The sequence below is a fragment of the Aphelocoma coerulescens genome, chromosome 12 (assembly GCF_041296385.1).
Source record: "Aphelocoma coerulescens isolate FSJ_1873_10779 chromosome 12, UR_Acoe_1.0, whole genome shotgun sequence".
In the NCBI taxonomy this organism is placed as follows: domain Eukaryota; kingdom Metazoa; phylum Chordata; class Aves; order Passeriformes; family Corvidae; genus Aphelocoma; species Aphelocoma coerulescens.
In genome coordinates, this window is record NC_091026.1 from 4,250,627 (window position 1) to 4,263,539 (window position 12,913).

The 12,913-nt window shown below is 64.4% G+C and overlaps 1 protein-coding gene across 1 annotated transcript; it reads right to left on the minus strand.

Moving 5' to 3' along the window:
* Nucleotides 1-101: 101 nt before the first annotated feature.
* CAMKV (CaM kinase like vesicle associated) lies at nt 102-7,140 on the minus strand. The gene is made up of 11 exons (XM_069027917.1): nt 7,082-7,140; nt 3,854-3,962; nt 2,518-2,649; nt 2,365-2,439; nt 2,149-2,287; nt 1,949-2,069; nt 1,585-1,660; nt 1,363-1,499; nt 1,207-1,285; nt 1,044-1,131; nt 102-907 (listed from the first exon to the last, which is right to left on the minus strand). The coding sequence occupies exons 2-11, from the start codon at nt 3,946-3,948 to the stop codon at nt 479-481; spliced, it is 1,371 nt and encodes a 456-aa protein (XP_068884018.1). The 5' UTR covers nt 3,949-3,962; nt 7,082-7,140; the 3' UTR covers nt 102-478.
* Nucleotides 7,141-12,913: the final 5,773 nt, after the last annotated feature.

Here is a 12,913-nt window from a genome sequence, read left to right on the forward strand (position 1 = left end):
CCCTGCAGGCATGCAGCTGCGAGGGGGGGAAGCGGGGACCGGGGAGGGGGCACGGGGGGGGCAGTGGGAGTCCTCCAGGCACAACGCGTGGGGAGCCGTGTGGCTGCCCCCGGGTCCCCGTGTCCCCCCCCCGGGGGTGCCGGGACGAAGAGGGGGTCTCCGGGACGGCCCCCGCTCCGTCCCGCGCGGCCCCGCCTGCGGTCCCACACATGCACGCGTGTCCCGGGGGGCCCCGCGGCGCCCCCCCCCCAGCGCTGCGGGGCGTGCGGCCGGGGCGGGCTGCTCCGCGTCTCTGGGCATCCCCGGGGGAGGGGACGGCGGCGGGGGACAGACTGAGAGAGCTGGGAGGACATGGGGGAACGGGCGCCATGCAGGGCTCTGCCCCGCGGCCGGCTCTCCGGCGGGGCACGTAGAAAAGGGGGCGCAGGCGGGGTTGGGGGGGCCATGCCGGGGCTATGTACAGGGGCGCGGGGGCCGCTCAGCCGCTCTGCTCGCTGGGGGGCTCGGCGGTGGCCCCGGCCTCGTTACACGTGGTGGCGGGCTCCGTGCCGGGGGCCGGGGGCTGCGCGGCGGCTGGCGGCGTGCCGGGGGCTGCGGGCTCCGGGGCGGTGGCGGCGGGGGCTGCGGGCTCCGTGGCGGGGACCGGGGCCGTGGCCGTGGCCGTGGCCGTGGCCGTGTCGGTGGCGGGCTCTGTGGCCGCGGGCTCCGTGGCCGCCGGGGCCGCGGCCGGAGTCGCTGCCGGGGCCGGGGTCGCTGCTGGGGCTGGAGCCGCTGCCGGGGCTGGAGCTGCTGCCGGGGCCGCGGCCGGAGTCGCTGCCGGGGCCGGGGTTGCTGCCGGGGCCGTCGCCGTCTCCGTCTGCTCGGGCGCCCGCAGGCGTTTCATGAGCGTGGTCACTCGCACGGCTTTCTGCGGGGGAGAGGCGGGGGCCGCGTGGGGCTGGCGGAAGGGCAGGGACTGGCAGCCCCACCAGGGTCACAGCCCCGTGCTGGAGGACCGGGCTCGGCTGAGACGGGACACTGAGGCACGGCACACCCACACCCACCTTCCACTTGGCCCGGGCGAAGTTCTTCTCGATCTGGGCACAGACGCCATCCTTGATGTTCTTGTCAGAGGCGGCATTCCCAGAGATCCTGGGGAGGCAGGGAGGGGTGAGCAGCCCCCACCAGCCCCCCCCCGGCTCCCCATCTGACCCTGCTGCTGCTCACCACTCATGGGAGATGGCCTCCTCCGCTGTGATCCTCTGGTCCTGCTCCACCTCCATCAGGCGTGTCACCAGCTCCTTAGCTGGGGGCACAGGGGGAGAAGTCAGTGTTGGTGGGGGACAACATGGGACCCCACGTAGCCCCCAGTGTGGGGCTCACCCGCCTGCGAGATGTCATCCCAGTATGGTGGGTCGAACTCATAGTCCCCAGCCAGGATTTTGCGGAAGAGGTTCTTGTCATGGTTCTCATAGTCATCCTCGTCTGCCTCCTCGTAGAAAGGGGGGTTTCCCGAGAGGCTGGGGAATGTGGTGGGGGGCTCAGCCCGGCCCCAGCCCCAGCCCTGAGCCCTTGTAGCTATCCTGTCCCTCACCCCACACTCACAGGATGTACATGATGACGCCGATGGCCCAGCAGTCCACCGGCCGCCCGTACCGCTGCCGTCCCACCACCTCTGGAGCTGTGAGAGACAGAAGAGCAACCATCCCCCGGGGCCCCCAGCCCCCAGGCTCTTGGCCCTGGGGTGATGGCGAGCAGGAGGGACGCACTGGAAACACCTAGGCAACCCCCCAAGGTGATGAGGAGTGGGAGAGGCCCACTGGAAGCACCCAGGATCAGCCCCCAGGGTGATGGGGAATGGGAGGTGGCAGCAGCAGGTAATAAGGAGTGGATGGTAAGGAGTAGCAGGGACCTGCTGGGACCCAGCTCTGCCCACCCCTGCATGCCCATCTGGCTGGCTCTCACCCACCCAGGTACTCGGGGGTGCCACAGGGCTCCTTAATGAGCCCGTTCTCCAGCTTGGCCAGATGGAAGTCACTGATGACGATCTTGGAGTTCTTCAGGCGATTATAGTACACCAGGTTCTCCAGCTGCCGGTGCAGGGACTGTGAGTGCCAGGACGGGGGGCATGGCAGCACCCATGGGTGCTCCCATCTCCCTGCCACCCACCTTGAGGTTTCTGTGGACAATCTTGAGTGAGTGCAGGTAGGCAACAGCCTCCAGCACCTGCCGGATGACATTGCTGGTGTCCTTCTCAGAGTAGTAGCCCTGGTCCAGGATCCAGTCGAAGACCTCCCGGCCAGTGGCCCTGCAGACAGCAGCTCTGCCGAGACCCACCCACCCTGGTGGGGCCACCCCACACCCTCCTGCATCTCCCAAACTTACAGCTCCAGGAAGATGAAATACTCTTTGCGGGTGATGTAGACGTCCACCAGCTGTAGGATGTTGGGGTGCTTTACCCTGCAGAGAGACAGGGGCATGGGTGGGAGTTCCCAGTTTGCTGAGAAGCACAGGATCCCCTCCAGCCCCAGCACTCACATTTTGAGGATGATGATCTCGTTTTTGGCTGCCTTCCGCACTTTCCGCCCATCCCGCTTCAGAAACTTCTTGCAGGTGTACAACTTGCCCGTCGTCTTCTCCTTGGCCCGGAAGATTTCACAGAACTCCTCCCTGCAAGGGTACCCCCAGACATCACCCCCTTCCTGGGGACCACTGAGACTGGGGTGCTTGGGTGGTCCCTGGGCCCACCAGCATTCCCCCAGATCCCAGCAGTCAGGGGAGATGCCACAGAAGGGGGAGAAAGCTGTGGCTCAAAACCACTTTAGAGGGGAAGGAAAAAACAGCAGTGAGAAGCAACTGATAGGGAAGAAGCAAATCGATAGGGAAGGGGGAAAATCTGCTGGTTAAAAAACCCCATCCTCGGGGCAGTAGGGGTAAGAGCCACTGCAAAGCTACTCGTGCCGAGGTGGAACAGCAGCACACCCGACATTAACATCAGCGCAGCGGTCGGGGAGAAAGAAGGGGAGATGTGCTGGTAGCTGCAGTATTTCTGTTCTATTATTAATGGTGCTTGAGCCATCGGCCAGGCTGGAGCTGCAGGGGAGCCCCCGGGGGGCACTTGGCACTGCTCCAGCAAAGCCGTTGGCTTTCCAATCCCCCCGGCTGCGCTGAAATCCTTGTGGCCACTGCCCTGGGTGGAGGGGAGCAGTGAAGTGACCTGTGGGCTTTGGGACAAATTGCCCAGACAATAAAGATCTGAGAGCACCAAGGTCCCCACTGCCACCCAGTGTGACCCTGCCAGGCGTGACCTGTGGCCAAGCAGGTGTTTTGGAAGTTGATGAAAAAAATTCTGGTGCATATTTTGCAGTCAAGCTGCTCTCAATGGGTGTGAGGGCTTAATTTTTTGGAGTGCATCCTAACAGGTTCCCCAGCACAGCAATAACAGCTGGGGGGAAGCAGCAGAGCTCCACTGCCCCCCAAGTGATATCTGCCTTTCCTTCACTGTAGCAGAGCCCTCCTGCTTCACAAAGTGCTCAGGGGAGCCAGGATTGTGTGGAATTGCTGCAATCCCTGCAAATCTTGAGGGGAGGAGGGAGGGATACAGGGAGCTGCCCAGCTGCAGCCAGCAGCAGTGGGAATGCTCACTGCCCTCCTCGGAACTAGCTGTGAATATCCCCCATGCACCCATGATCAAGAGGGACTAATTAGGGTACAGCCACCCCAAAATACACCCTACAATCCCAGCCCAGCTGGGGACCAGCACCCCAAGAGCCCCCGCAGGCAGTGTTGTGCCATTCCTCAGCACCCCAAGAGCCCCACACAGGTGGCTGGGGTTCCCCAGGGCATCCGTGGGGCCGTGGAGGGACCAACTCACGTTTTGATGACCTGGCCCAGGTCATATCTGTCGGTCACCTCAGACGGCTGGTTATAATCTTTCTTGTCTCCCAGCGTCACGCAGCCAAACGGCATCGCAGGGCCCGGTGCTGGCAGGGCAGGGAGAGGCAGTGAGTGCCCCGGCACTGCCGGCCCCCCTAGAGCCACAGCAGACCCTCCCGAGCTGTGCTAATTAACGTGGAACCTGAGCACAGCAGCTGCTCCTGCTCTGCAGCTGCCACAAGCCGCCATGTGCCCAGCCCCACCAATGTGCATCCATCCCCATGGCATCCAGCCTCTCTGCCGGGGCTCAGGCTGCCAGCATAGCCACAAGCTGGTCCCTCTGGCCCCTGTTTGTAGATTATTAATGATTAATTAGCAGTCAGGGTTAGCACAGTGCCTCAAGCACCCACTGGGGAGGCAAGCGGAGGTGAACAGATCCTTTCCTGTTTCTCAGCCCAGTTTTGCCCACGGTAACATTTCAGCAGACGGGGCCTCCCCAGGCAGAGATTGTCACACGTTGTCACATGTGCAGTGGGTTACACCAGTTTCAGCTTCCCATCCCTAACCAGCCCTGACTGTGGCACCAGGCAGGTGGCACTGCAGCTTGGAGGTGCCAGTCCTCCTGCCACTGGCAGCGGTCAGGACACTTGGCACACACCAGCTTCTCCAACCCTATAGGAAGGATGCTTTGCCCCTTGCTTCCCTGTTGGGAATCCTTCAAAACCAGATCCTTCCTGGAAGCTTCCCAGAAAAAAAAAAAATTGGTCACATAAAGTGATTTTTTTTCCCTTTCCCACCATGCTACCAGGAGGAAGTTTCAGCTGACATTATTTTTTGATGGCTCAGAAGATGACAGAGCTGCCTGGGGCCTCCCAGCCCTCTCGGATGGGCCTGAGCGGGACCTTGTGATGGGAGGCTGGCACGATGCTGGAGGCACCCATTGCCCAGTGCTAAAGCTCCCCAAACACCACGCTGTGCTGTGTGGGCCTGGCTGGGCCGTACCGGCAGCACCCAGGGCCTGGTGGCGAGGGCTGCGGGCAGGATGGCTGCGGGCAGGATGGCTGCGGGATGCGGGATGCGGGAGCCGGCATCGCGGGTACCCAAGCGCCGAGCCTGTTGCTATGGCAATGGGAGCTGAAGATGCAGAAAGCGGCACATCCTTTGGAGGGGGCAGGGACAGGCAGCACCCGGCAGCACCCGGCAGCACCCAGCAGCACCCGACCCACCTGCAGGTGCACAGCCCCATCCCTGCTGTGCGGGCCCTGGGAGGAAGGCGTGCTGCCTGCAGCACCCAGGGCATGCACCTAAGCGCTCCCTGGGGTGATTGACCCAAACCTGGGTGGGACGTGAGTGCTGTGAGCCAGGGAATGGGGGGATACTCCTTCCTGCCTCCATCCTTTGGGGTTGACCTGCCTCCGTGCCTACTGAAGCAATGCCCGTAGGATGGGTGCTCCCAGCTCGCAAGGCACCCAGGCACCATCCTGCCAGGAAAGCCTGCACCGGGTAAGAGCACCTGCCCTCATCCTGCTCAGTGTGCATGAAGTCCCAAAAGAGAAGCAGAGTACCCATGGAACACCACTGTTTGTGCCCCAGATTGGGTGAGGCTTTCCAGCCTACACTTGACTCATCCCAGCAGCTTTCCCAGCAAACATGTCCTGCCTGGCACCTCTGTGTCCCCATGCCACACGACACCGGCTCTGCCGTGCCACTATACCTGGCCAAGGGGAATGAGGGCTGTCCTCGCAGCTGCTGGTGTGGCGATGGGCTCAGCGCCACAGACCATCAGGGGTAGGGCTGGCCTGCGGGTGGGCAGGCAGGCTGCCAGCACTGGCGGCATGGTGCCAGGATTAGCCGGGAAGGGGACCCGGGTGGGATGATATATCGGGATTTTATTGCTGTCTCTGGAGCACTCAGCTAATCTGCGCTCATAAAATTAGTTCCCGTTGGTTTAGTGGGGACCCATCCTGCCAGGGCTGAGCATTGTCACCCTCCCCTGCCCCCAGCTGTCTTTGGGGGGCTCAGCACACCTGGGATAGCCTGCAAGGGAGGCTGGCACCCAGCCCAACATCGGGGTCAGCACCTGCACCCCGCAGGTGAGAGCATCCCCACCGGGGCAGGGGCACCCAGGCAAGAGGTGGGCGAAGGGATGAGTGCTCCCTCCCCGGGGTGCCGGGGGGAAGGCTCGGTGCTGCGCTGGCACCCGCACGCAGCCAGCACCCCCCTCCAAGTGTCTAATTTGGGAGCAGAAGCAACAGCGGGTGTAAGACAATAGCGGGGAAGTGGGTGGCCGGGTGGGGATGGCACGGAGGGATGACGCAGCCGTGCAGCCCTCGCCAGCGGGGCCCCCCAACCCCCCCACCCCCAGCTCTGCCCCACGGTGTGAGGTGCCACCGGCTGGTATTTCATCTCCAGCCCCGCTTCCACCTGCAGCTGCCCTGGACATGTCCGTGGGGGGTTCCCCCCTGCCATCCCGCCCCCGCGTCCCGGGGGAAGGATGTACCGGGGAGAGGCAGAAAACGCAGCCGGGCTAAGACGGACCGAAATATTGCTAGTGCCTGCAGCGGGCAGGCAGCGGGAGGCGGAAGGGAGGCGGAGGGGCCGGCCGGCCCGGCGCTGCCCGTGGAGCTCCCGGGCTGGGGCTGAAACAGGGCTGGGGAAGTCCCACCGCCCCCGGGCCGGGGCGTGCGGAGGGACAGCCCGGGCCGCGCACCGCAGGGAGGTCTGCGTTTGGCCGGCTCGGAGCGCTGCGGCAGCGGGAAGGGAGCGGACTGCGGGAGAGAGAGGTGCGGGGTCCGGGAAGGGATGCTCGGCGGCGGGGGCACGGGGAGAAGCTCCTCGGCAGCATCCCCTGCCGCGGTACCGGCCCGGTTCTCCGGGCTCCGCGCGGAGACGGGGGCGGCACCGGGGCAGCAGCGGCCCCGGGGGGGCGAGCGGGGAGGCGCGGGGGGAGCCGGGCTCCGGCAGCTCGCCGTGCCCGCGGCGCCCGTCGGGGCTCGGGGTCTGGGGGACGCGGGGTGCCGGCGGGGGCAGTGCGGCGGCGGGCAGCCGTCGGGGCGCGCACGCACCGGACAGGGATACGCGCGGCCCCGTCGGGACGTCCCGAGCCACCGGGGGCGGGAGGAGAGTTGGGGGCAGCCTCGGGCCAGACAGTGACAGATGCCAGCAACGCCCCCCCCCGCCGGGCCCGGCCCCCCTCGCCCCCGGTCCGGCGCGGCGCGGCGCTCACCTGCACGCCTCTCCGACCGCAACGGGGGGCCGCGGCCCGGGGCCGCCGCTCGGGGGGAGCGCGCCCCTCCCGCCCGCCCTCCCGCGCCGGGCCGGGGCCGAGCCGGGCCGATCCCAGCCGATCCCAGCCGATCCCAGCGCTCCCAGCCGATCCCAGCCGAGCCGTCGGTCCGTCGCGGCGCGGCCCCGCGCGCCCGGCGCGGCAAGTTGGGGGGGGCGGGACCGTGGGGCCACGCCCCCTGAGCGGCCCGCCCCTCCCCTGACGTCACCGCCAAACTTCGCGCCCCGCCCGTGGGGATGGGTCACGCGTGGCGCTGGGACCCACCGGCACCGCGGGGGGCGAGGCGGGCGGGTCCCCGGGACGCTGTCACCGGGCTGGGACACCGCCACTCCCCGGGGAGCGGGCCCCCATGGGACCAGAGACCCCATGGGACCCCGCACTGTACCCTCTGGGGTGGTCCAGATCCCCTGGGCTGTGCCATGGCCGCTGGCCCGGGATGGGATGGAGTGGGATGGGACGAGACGGGACGGGACGGGGCGGGATGGGATGAGAAGGGATGGGAGCAGGATTTCAGCAAAGCCGAGCGTGGGCTCAGCATCACAGGTGTCTGTCCCCTGAGGGCACTAAAAGGCACCATGAGGACACGGATAGACAGATGTTCCTCCTTCTGTGCCATCATCCAGTGGGAACCAGGCAACTTCTCCTCCAGCAGCAGGGCCAAAGGCTCTGTTCACTTCCCCATGACAGGGTTTGTCCTTGCCCCACAGCTCCACAAGGAGCAAGAAAGGGACAAGAAATCAGCCACCCTGATTCTCTTACCTCTGCCCACAGCCCAGGCACAGGACACAGCCTGGAGTGGGCAGCACGGCCCCCAGGGCACAGCAGGGCACCAGCCCCTTCCCCAGCCCCCTCGCCCCCCGCTCCTCACGCAGTGCAGCCACGTGTGCGGAGCCTCCCCAGTGGCTGCAAGCCACACACTGGCATTTGCGGCCCATATGGTGCCGCTTCCGAACTGCACCCCCACTTCTCTCCCCTCCCGCCCCTGCACCCACCAAACCCCAGCTCCCCAAACCTCCTGACTTGCGCCGTCCTCAGCCGCCACAGGGATGTGGCCATCCACTCCCAGGACCCACAGTACCCCCGCCCATGGATGGGGGACACCAGGGTCCCAAAGCCAGCATCTCCCATCTGCTCACAGGAGACCAGCCGGCACCCCAAGGCAGAGACAGCTGGGGTACCCCTGGCACCTGTCCCCTGTGTGGCACCGAGCCCCGCGAGCCCTGGGCCTACCACCACCCATGCTGGGTAATTAAGGGTGTGTGAGAACACTATAGTTTGAGCTTCTAATCAAGAGTTTAATCATACCGGCTGGCAGCAGTGCGCCACCGTTATTAATCTCTGCACCTCATGGAGACCTGGAGCGTAAGTCATAATTACCCGGCAGGCACCCGTGTGGCTCGGGGCTGCCCGGTGGTGGCTTGCAGCATGAGGGATGTGATGGCACTTCTTCATTGTCCCTTGACCCCAGCTCGTGCCTGTCACCTCCTGGCACCAGCCTCCTGCCCGTGGCAGAACTGCCACAGGGTCCCATCACTGTGCCCTGGTCCCCTGCTGGTCCTGACTCTGGTTCAGATCTTGGTCCGCTCCATGTCCCATTTTGGGGTGATGGGCTTTGCTGAGCCCAATGGCATCTGTCCTTGCGGTGCCGTGTCCCACTGCCCCATGCACCCACCCCCCTCCCACTACACCCCAGAGCTGGGTGGGAGGTGGCATGGCTAATCTGGGGTGATTTTTCCTATGGGACCTCTGGAGAGAATGAGCCTGGGATGCCCAAGGTGAGGCAGCCAGGGCTGGGGGAACCTGGCTGTACACCTCTGCCTCAGATGGGGGACACGGCGTGAGGGACACCTGGACATACCCCCCTGCTTCAGCTGGGGGACATCTGGCTGTATCCCCCTGCCCCAGGAGGGTGAAGGGGATGCAGGGCCAGCCCAGGTGGTGCTGGGGGGTGCAGTGGGGGGTGCTCAGCATGTTTGTTCTGGGGTGCAGTGGGATGCATGTTCAGCATGTCTGTGTTGGTGTGCAGTGGGGTGCAGTGGGGCATATGTCCGGTGTGTCTGTGTTGGGGTGCAGTGGGGTGCAGCGGGGGGTGTTCAGCGTGTCCGTGACTCAAGCACCACGCGGCACCGCATCTCTGCGTGCTTGCCATCGCCATGGCAACCGCCAGGCAATCAGCGATAATTGCGCACGTCGGCCCGGCAACGGGGCCAAATAAACCCCATCCCTCCTTTCGGGGGGCCGGCGGGGAGCAAGGGGGAGAGAAAAAGAGGCGGTGCAACTGCTGATCGCCACCCCTGGCCCTTTACTGGGATGAACAGCAGTGGGGGTGCACAGTGGCAGGGCTGCCCTCCCCATAGGTGTCCCCTGGCACCCATATGCCCTGGAAGGCGTCAAGAGACACAGCCACAAAGACATCTATCTTGGGCACCAGGCATGGTGTTCCCCACAGTGCCACACCTCTGCCAGCCTTCCCAGTTGGTGACCACACCATGGGTGAGGACAGGGTTATCCCACACCTGACTGGGCACCACTGACTGTGGCTGCTTGTCCCTGGCCAGCCTGCTCCTGATGTGGCCTGTCCCTGTGTAGATGACAGCACACAAAGCCTTGTACCTCTCCACTGGCTTAGTCCCTGTCACATCCAGGGCTGGCTCTTGTCCCTGGAGCCCTGATGAGGAAAGGGGGCTTGTTTTCCACAGTGTACTCCTGCATTACAGTGAGGAGAGGGCATCAGGGTTTGATTCTCCTTCCCAGTGAAAGAGCTTTGGGGGTCCCCTGGGTCTCCATGTAGCAGTACCTGCAACCATGGGGACCAGGCAAGAGCTCAGTGAGAGAACTGTCCCCAAGGGAGAGAACTGGCCCCCAGGGAGAGGACCAGGACCAGGACCAGGACTGGGACATGGCTGGCACTGGTCCTGAATGGGTGCTGGGATGGGGCGAGCCTCCCCAGCTGAGGGCAGATGCTGTCTCAGGCGCAGAGAAAGGAGAAAAATATGTGCCTTATAACCTGGAACGGTTTGGGGTAAAGCAAAGCTTCCTGGAGGACAGCAGAGCTCCCCAGGTACCAGCGAAGCTCCTCCGGGGGTCACCAGATATTCCCAGGGACCAGCAGAGATTTCCAGAGACCACCAAAGCTCCCCAAGGGCCACCAAAGCTCCTCAGAGACCAGCAGAGATCCTCAGGGGCTTCCAAAGCTTCCCAGGGCCCCCTGAAGCTCCCCAAGTACCGCCAAAGCTCTCCGGGGGTCAGCAGAGCTCCCTGAGGGCCAGCAGAGCCTCAGGTGGGTGCAGGGGTGCCCCGGGCTGTGCAGGTGCCGCCCCCAGTTTCAGGTTCCAGAGCCAGGCAGGGAGAGCAGAGGGACAGGGCTGGCTGTCGGGGCCGGGGTGCGGGCAGCAGGGGCTGGGGGTGCCGGGGTGCAGCCCCCCCGCCGCTCACAGGCATCATTAGCAGAACTTGCCGGTTGCTAAAAATGGCACGCCGGTGCCGCGGCGGCTGCTCTTCACGCCCGCTCCCCAGCACCGGCAGCCGCTAAAAACAGCTCGGCGCTGCCTGCTGCCTCCTGCCACCTCTCACCGGGACGGCTGGCACCGGCGACCACCGCCTCACCCAAACGCTGATTTAGCACAATTTTACCCGTCCCCAGTGCAGCCCCCACCCCGTGGCACCCGCTGCCCGCACCCACTTTGCCACGAGGAGCCCAACCCCGCTGCCGAGGTGCCGTTGCGGCATCACCGGCAAACGCCGTGGCAGCGCATCCCCGGGCGGTGCCGGTGCCGGGACCGTGCCCGGCTCTGCCCGTGCACCCGCAGCCCCGCGTGCGGCCACTCATGTTTTATAGATGGCTCCGATTTTAATAATTAATCCCTGCTAACGACAGCACTTTCCCCAAATAAAACATTTAAAGTGCTGTGTGTGCACGGCGCGTTGCCGGGATGGGACGCCGGCTGCTCTGCCGCAGCCGTGGCGGGTGGGCACGGCACGAGGTGGCTTGGCACAACTTGGCACAGCATGGCACGGCCCGGCACGGCCTCACCTGCCCACAGCTCAGCCCGGTGCTCTGCCAACCGTGCCCAGCCACACAGCACCTCAGGGTGCCGCCACCCAGTGCCCACCTGTGGGTGCCCAGGTAGCACCTCTAAGACATCCCCCAGCTGGGGCAGGGGTGCCAGGTGCCATGCAAAGTGCCACCCTGAGAAGTCACCTGCCTGTCCCTGGTGCCATGGCAGTGGGCACAGTGCCAGCTCCAATCCCAGCTAGCAGCGTCAGGCAGCATCGGACAGGGGTGGGCACATGCCAGCCCTTGGCATGGAAGTCTGGGTGCTCTCTCTTCACCTCCCGCAGCGTAATTAGGGCAGGATAAATGCGGATTAGCATGAAATCTGTCATCTCTGCAAGCACATTCATGGGGGGAGGGGGGCAGCCTAAAGCAGGGGCCGCCCTCACGCACGTCACCGTAACCACACCAGACTCGTCAGCTAACGAGCAGTTCACTGTGCCACCCCACTGCCGGCACGGACAGCCCTGCTCCCACTGGGTACCCTGCTCCCACTGGGTGCTCCCACAGCTGTCACTGGACAGCAGGCCTGGCACATATCTGCCACCCAACCACAGCCCTGGGCACCCACTCTGCTTTGTGTTGAGGAGGGCAATACCCAGGGTGCCCGTCTGTCCATGCATCCATCCATGCATCCACTGACCCATCCACCCATCCATCCCTCCATGCATGCATGCATGCATCCATCCCTGCATCACTGCATCCCATCAGCTGCAGGTGCCCCCATCAGCCACCCCGGCTGTCCCCCAGGTGCAGCATCCCCCAGTACTAGTGCCCAGTACTGCCCAGCACCTCCCATTTCTGATCCAGTCCTAATAACGATGCAGTTCTGGGCCCTTCCCGTTGCCACAGCAACTCGGCAGCGAGCCAAAATGGTGCCACTTGGCCTCACACATGCAAGGTCAGCACCTGCACTGGAGGTCACGGTCACCCCAAAACCCGAGCAAGGGAAGCAGAGCTGTCGCACGGTGGGGAAACTGAGGCACGGTGCTGGCAGCTGCCCTGACAGTGGGATGCTGGGACCCAGCTGCACTAAAAATACCCTCGGGGCGTGCGGTGGCGGAGCCGTGCAGGTGCGAGGCGCCGGTGGAGACGGACAGCTTGGCTGATGGGAGCTGACGCGGCCCCGGGCTCCGGCGCTGCTTAATGAGCAGCCGAGAAGGTTTTATTTAAAGCCAGTGTTGGCGGCAGGGCCCATGTGGCTGGACATGGAGCAGGAGCAGTGCTGCCCACAGCCACGGACCGTGCATGTTTCAGCATCCCCTGCCCATCCTGGGCTTGCCCTGAGCATCCCCTTCCCATCCATCCATGCATCCATGCATCCATGCATCCATGCATCCATGCATCCATGCATCCATCCCAGACCCTGCCCTTGCCCCCTGCCCCAAACTCTGGACCTGCACCCAGGGGAGTGATGCCCATCACTGCTCCCCTCCTCCAGTGTCTTGTTCTAGGCAATTTTTGCCCCAAAACTGGGGCAGAAGGGACCTCTTCATCAGGACAAGTTCCTTGTAAATGTGACATCTGCCACCACTTCCATCAAAAGGAACAAAGAAAGACAGCTCATATGGCAGAGAGCATCACAGCCCCATGCCCATCTCTGGGCATGCCCTGAGGCACGAGCTGCACTGTCCCAGCACAGGCAGTACTGAAGCAATAAAGGTGTCATTAAGTGACGCTCCTAATGACTCTTGGTCACCAGACAGCAGCCCCAAGCC